The following is a 2,595-nucleotide window of genomic DNA, read 5'->3' on the forward strand; positions in this document are numbered from 1 at the left end:
ACTCTCCTAGTAAAGGTTACACTCTACTAGTATAGGTTACACTCTATTAGTATAGGTTACACTCCACCAGTAAAGGTTACACTCTACCAGTAAAGGTTACACTCTACTAGTAAAGGTTACACTCTACTAGTATAGGTTACACTCTACTAGTAAAGGTTACACTCCACCAGTATAGGTTACACTCTACTAGTATAGGTTACACTCTACTAGTAAAGGTTACATTCCATTATTAAAGGTTACACTCTACCAGTAAAGGTTACACTCTACTAGTAAAGGTTACACTCTACTAGTATAGGTTACACTCTACTAGTAAAGGTTACACTCCACCAGTAAAGGTTACACTCTACTAGTAAAGGTTACACTCTATTAGTAAAGGTTACACTCTACTAGTATAGGTTACACTCTACTAGTAAAGGTTACACTCTATTAGTAAAGGTTACACTCTACTAGTATAGGTTACACTCTACTAGTAAAGGTTACACTCTACTAGTAAAGGTTACACTCTATTAGTAAAGGTTACACTCTACTAGTATAGGTTACACTCTACTAGTAAAGGTTACACTCTATTAGTAAAGGTTACACTCTATTAGTAAAGGTTACACTCTACTAGTAAAGGTTACACTCCACCGGTCCGTTCGGCTCGTTGCTGAAGCGTTAAAACCGCCGCTGCTTCCTTCAGTCTCAGTGGACTTTGGCTCATGAGCAACAGTTTGTAGCCACAAAACAAACATCCAGCAGACAGAGTGAGAGAAGAGGATCACACCTCCTGCTCACGTGGAGCCACCAAACAACAACAACAACAATAAATAATAATAATGCAATGGGTACAATACAAAACACAAAGTGTGTGTGCGTGCGTGCGTGTGTGTGTGTGTGTGCGTGCGTGTGAGGAAACCCACACACACACACAGGGACTCCAAAGCTCCAGACCTGTAGACAGAAGCTTCGCTCTGGTTCAGCAGCTCAGATCAACCTGCGTCGCCACACTCATCGGAGTCCAGCTCAAATTCTCTCATGTAATGTGATTACAGTAATTGTGTAAGACATTCCTTTGAGCAGGTCAGTCATGAGTCTCACCTGAGTTGTCGTCCTCCTCCCTCTCGTCGGTGCAGACCCCCTGGCCATGCATCAGGGAGTGCAGCGGCCTCTCCACACCGCGAGGCGGGTAGCATCGGAGGCCGGTGCCGCAGCGTGGCGAGTAGACGCCACAGTGCGCCCCTCTAGGCAGGGCGCAGGTGGGGCAGCAGCCGCAGCCGGGCTCCCGCACCGTCTCCTCGCAGCCGTCCGGCAGCCGGCAGCCGGCCAGCCTCTCCTCTGAGCACACAGGGCATCGAATGGCCTGGTCCGACCAGCACAGCGCCACCAGCGACAGGGCGCTGAACGCCCACAGCAAGCCCTGGCAAGACGGAACCGCCACGCCACCTCCACGACCCATGGCAGCACCGGGCACCTGCACGGTATCCTGTAGCCTGGAGTCCTGCGGCCTGGAGTCCTGTAGCCTGGAGGGGGTCCTCCTGCAGTCCCCCTCTGTCTGCTGGTCAGTCGCCTTCAACCTGCTGGTTCTGGGGGACCGATTGTAGAGTCCAGCAGAGTCTTTGATGTGTTTAGCCAGTTAGTGTTTCAGCTGCAGACACACAATCGTCCTCTGTGCTGCCGCTTGTTTCCTATGATTCACTTCCACAGTGCAGAAATCAGAGCTCGCTTCTTGGTCGACTGAGCCTCCGACTGCTGTGTGATAAGAACGTTCTGCTGCTGCTGGAGGAAGAACAAACAGGAAGGAGATCCACCAGCGTGTCCAGTGGAGCTCTGGCTCTTCAGTCCTCTCACGCTTGCTTGGTTTGAAAGGAAATCTGCAAGTCTACAAGTGTCTGGCGCAGGTCACAGAACGACAGCGTTTGGAGAAGGAGGTGCAGCTTCCTCTTGCTTTGCGCAGTGCGAAGGACTGGCTGAGAATGTTCAACAGCAGTGGCTCTCCTTGGACTTTATACTGGAGCGAGGACACGCCTCTCCACAGGGAGAGCAGCTGAAAGGCAGAGCGGAGGAAAACTTACATTCACTTGTCCTCCCTCAATCCACCGAGAGGAGGAAGAACAAAACAGCTGAATGGCTGCTTCACATGCAGAGTTTCCCTCTGCTCACACTCGTATTGATTTCTGCTTCAGATCACATCTGGCTGCTCGACCTCAGACGACTCAACACACACACACACACACATATCCGGACAAGTCTCAGCACGCGCGTGTGTGTGTGTGTGTGTGTGTGTGTGTGTGTGTGTGTGTGTGTGTGTGTGTGTGTGGTGTGTGTGTGTGTGTGTGTGTGTGTGTGTGTGTGTGTGTGTGTCCGCACAGTGGTCAGTTCTGTTAGTGCTCCCCCTCCCGTCATTATATCAGCTCCCACATCTTCTCCTTCTCTCCCTCTCTTGCTCCTAACTGAAGTGGGCAGCTATAAAAAGGCAAATGGACAGTTAACCCCCCCCCCCACACACACACACACACACACCCCACACCCCCCACTGCCGCCCTGCCCCCCACCAGTCCTAAAAAAGCCTCCCACCAGTGGGATCGCAGGATATGTTTTAACGACACTGCACAGTTT

At 50.9% G+C, this 2,595-nt stretch overlaps 1 protein-coding gene across 1 annotated transcript in view; it reads right to left on the bottom strand.

Moving 5' to 3' along the window:
* The window catches only part of LOC308109693 (insulin-like growth factor-binding protein 4), a 30,170-nt gene extending 27,921 nt beyond the window's left edge, over nucleotides 1-2,249 (bottom strand). Inside the window, exon 1 of the mRNA XM_080463455.1 lies at nucleotides 1,078-2,249. Coding sequence (XP_080319581.1) covers nucleotides 1,078-1,435 — 358 coding nt within the window. The 5' untranslated portion in view covers nucleotides 1,436-2,249. The remainder of the gene's footprint in view (nucleotides 1-1,077) is intronic.
* Nucleotides 2,250-2,595: the final 346 nt, after the last annotated feature.

Source organism: Lipophrys pholis, assembly GCF_963383615.2.
Source record: "Lipophrys pholis genome assembly, chromosome: 5".
In the NCBI taxonomy this organism is placed as follows: Eukaryota; Metazoa; Chordata; class Actinopteri; order Blenniiformes; family Blenniidae; genus Lipophrys; species Lipophrys pholis.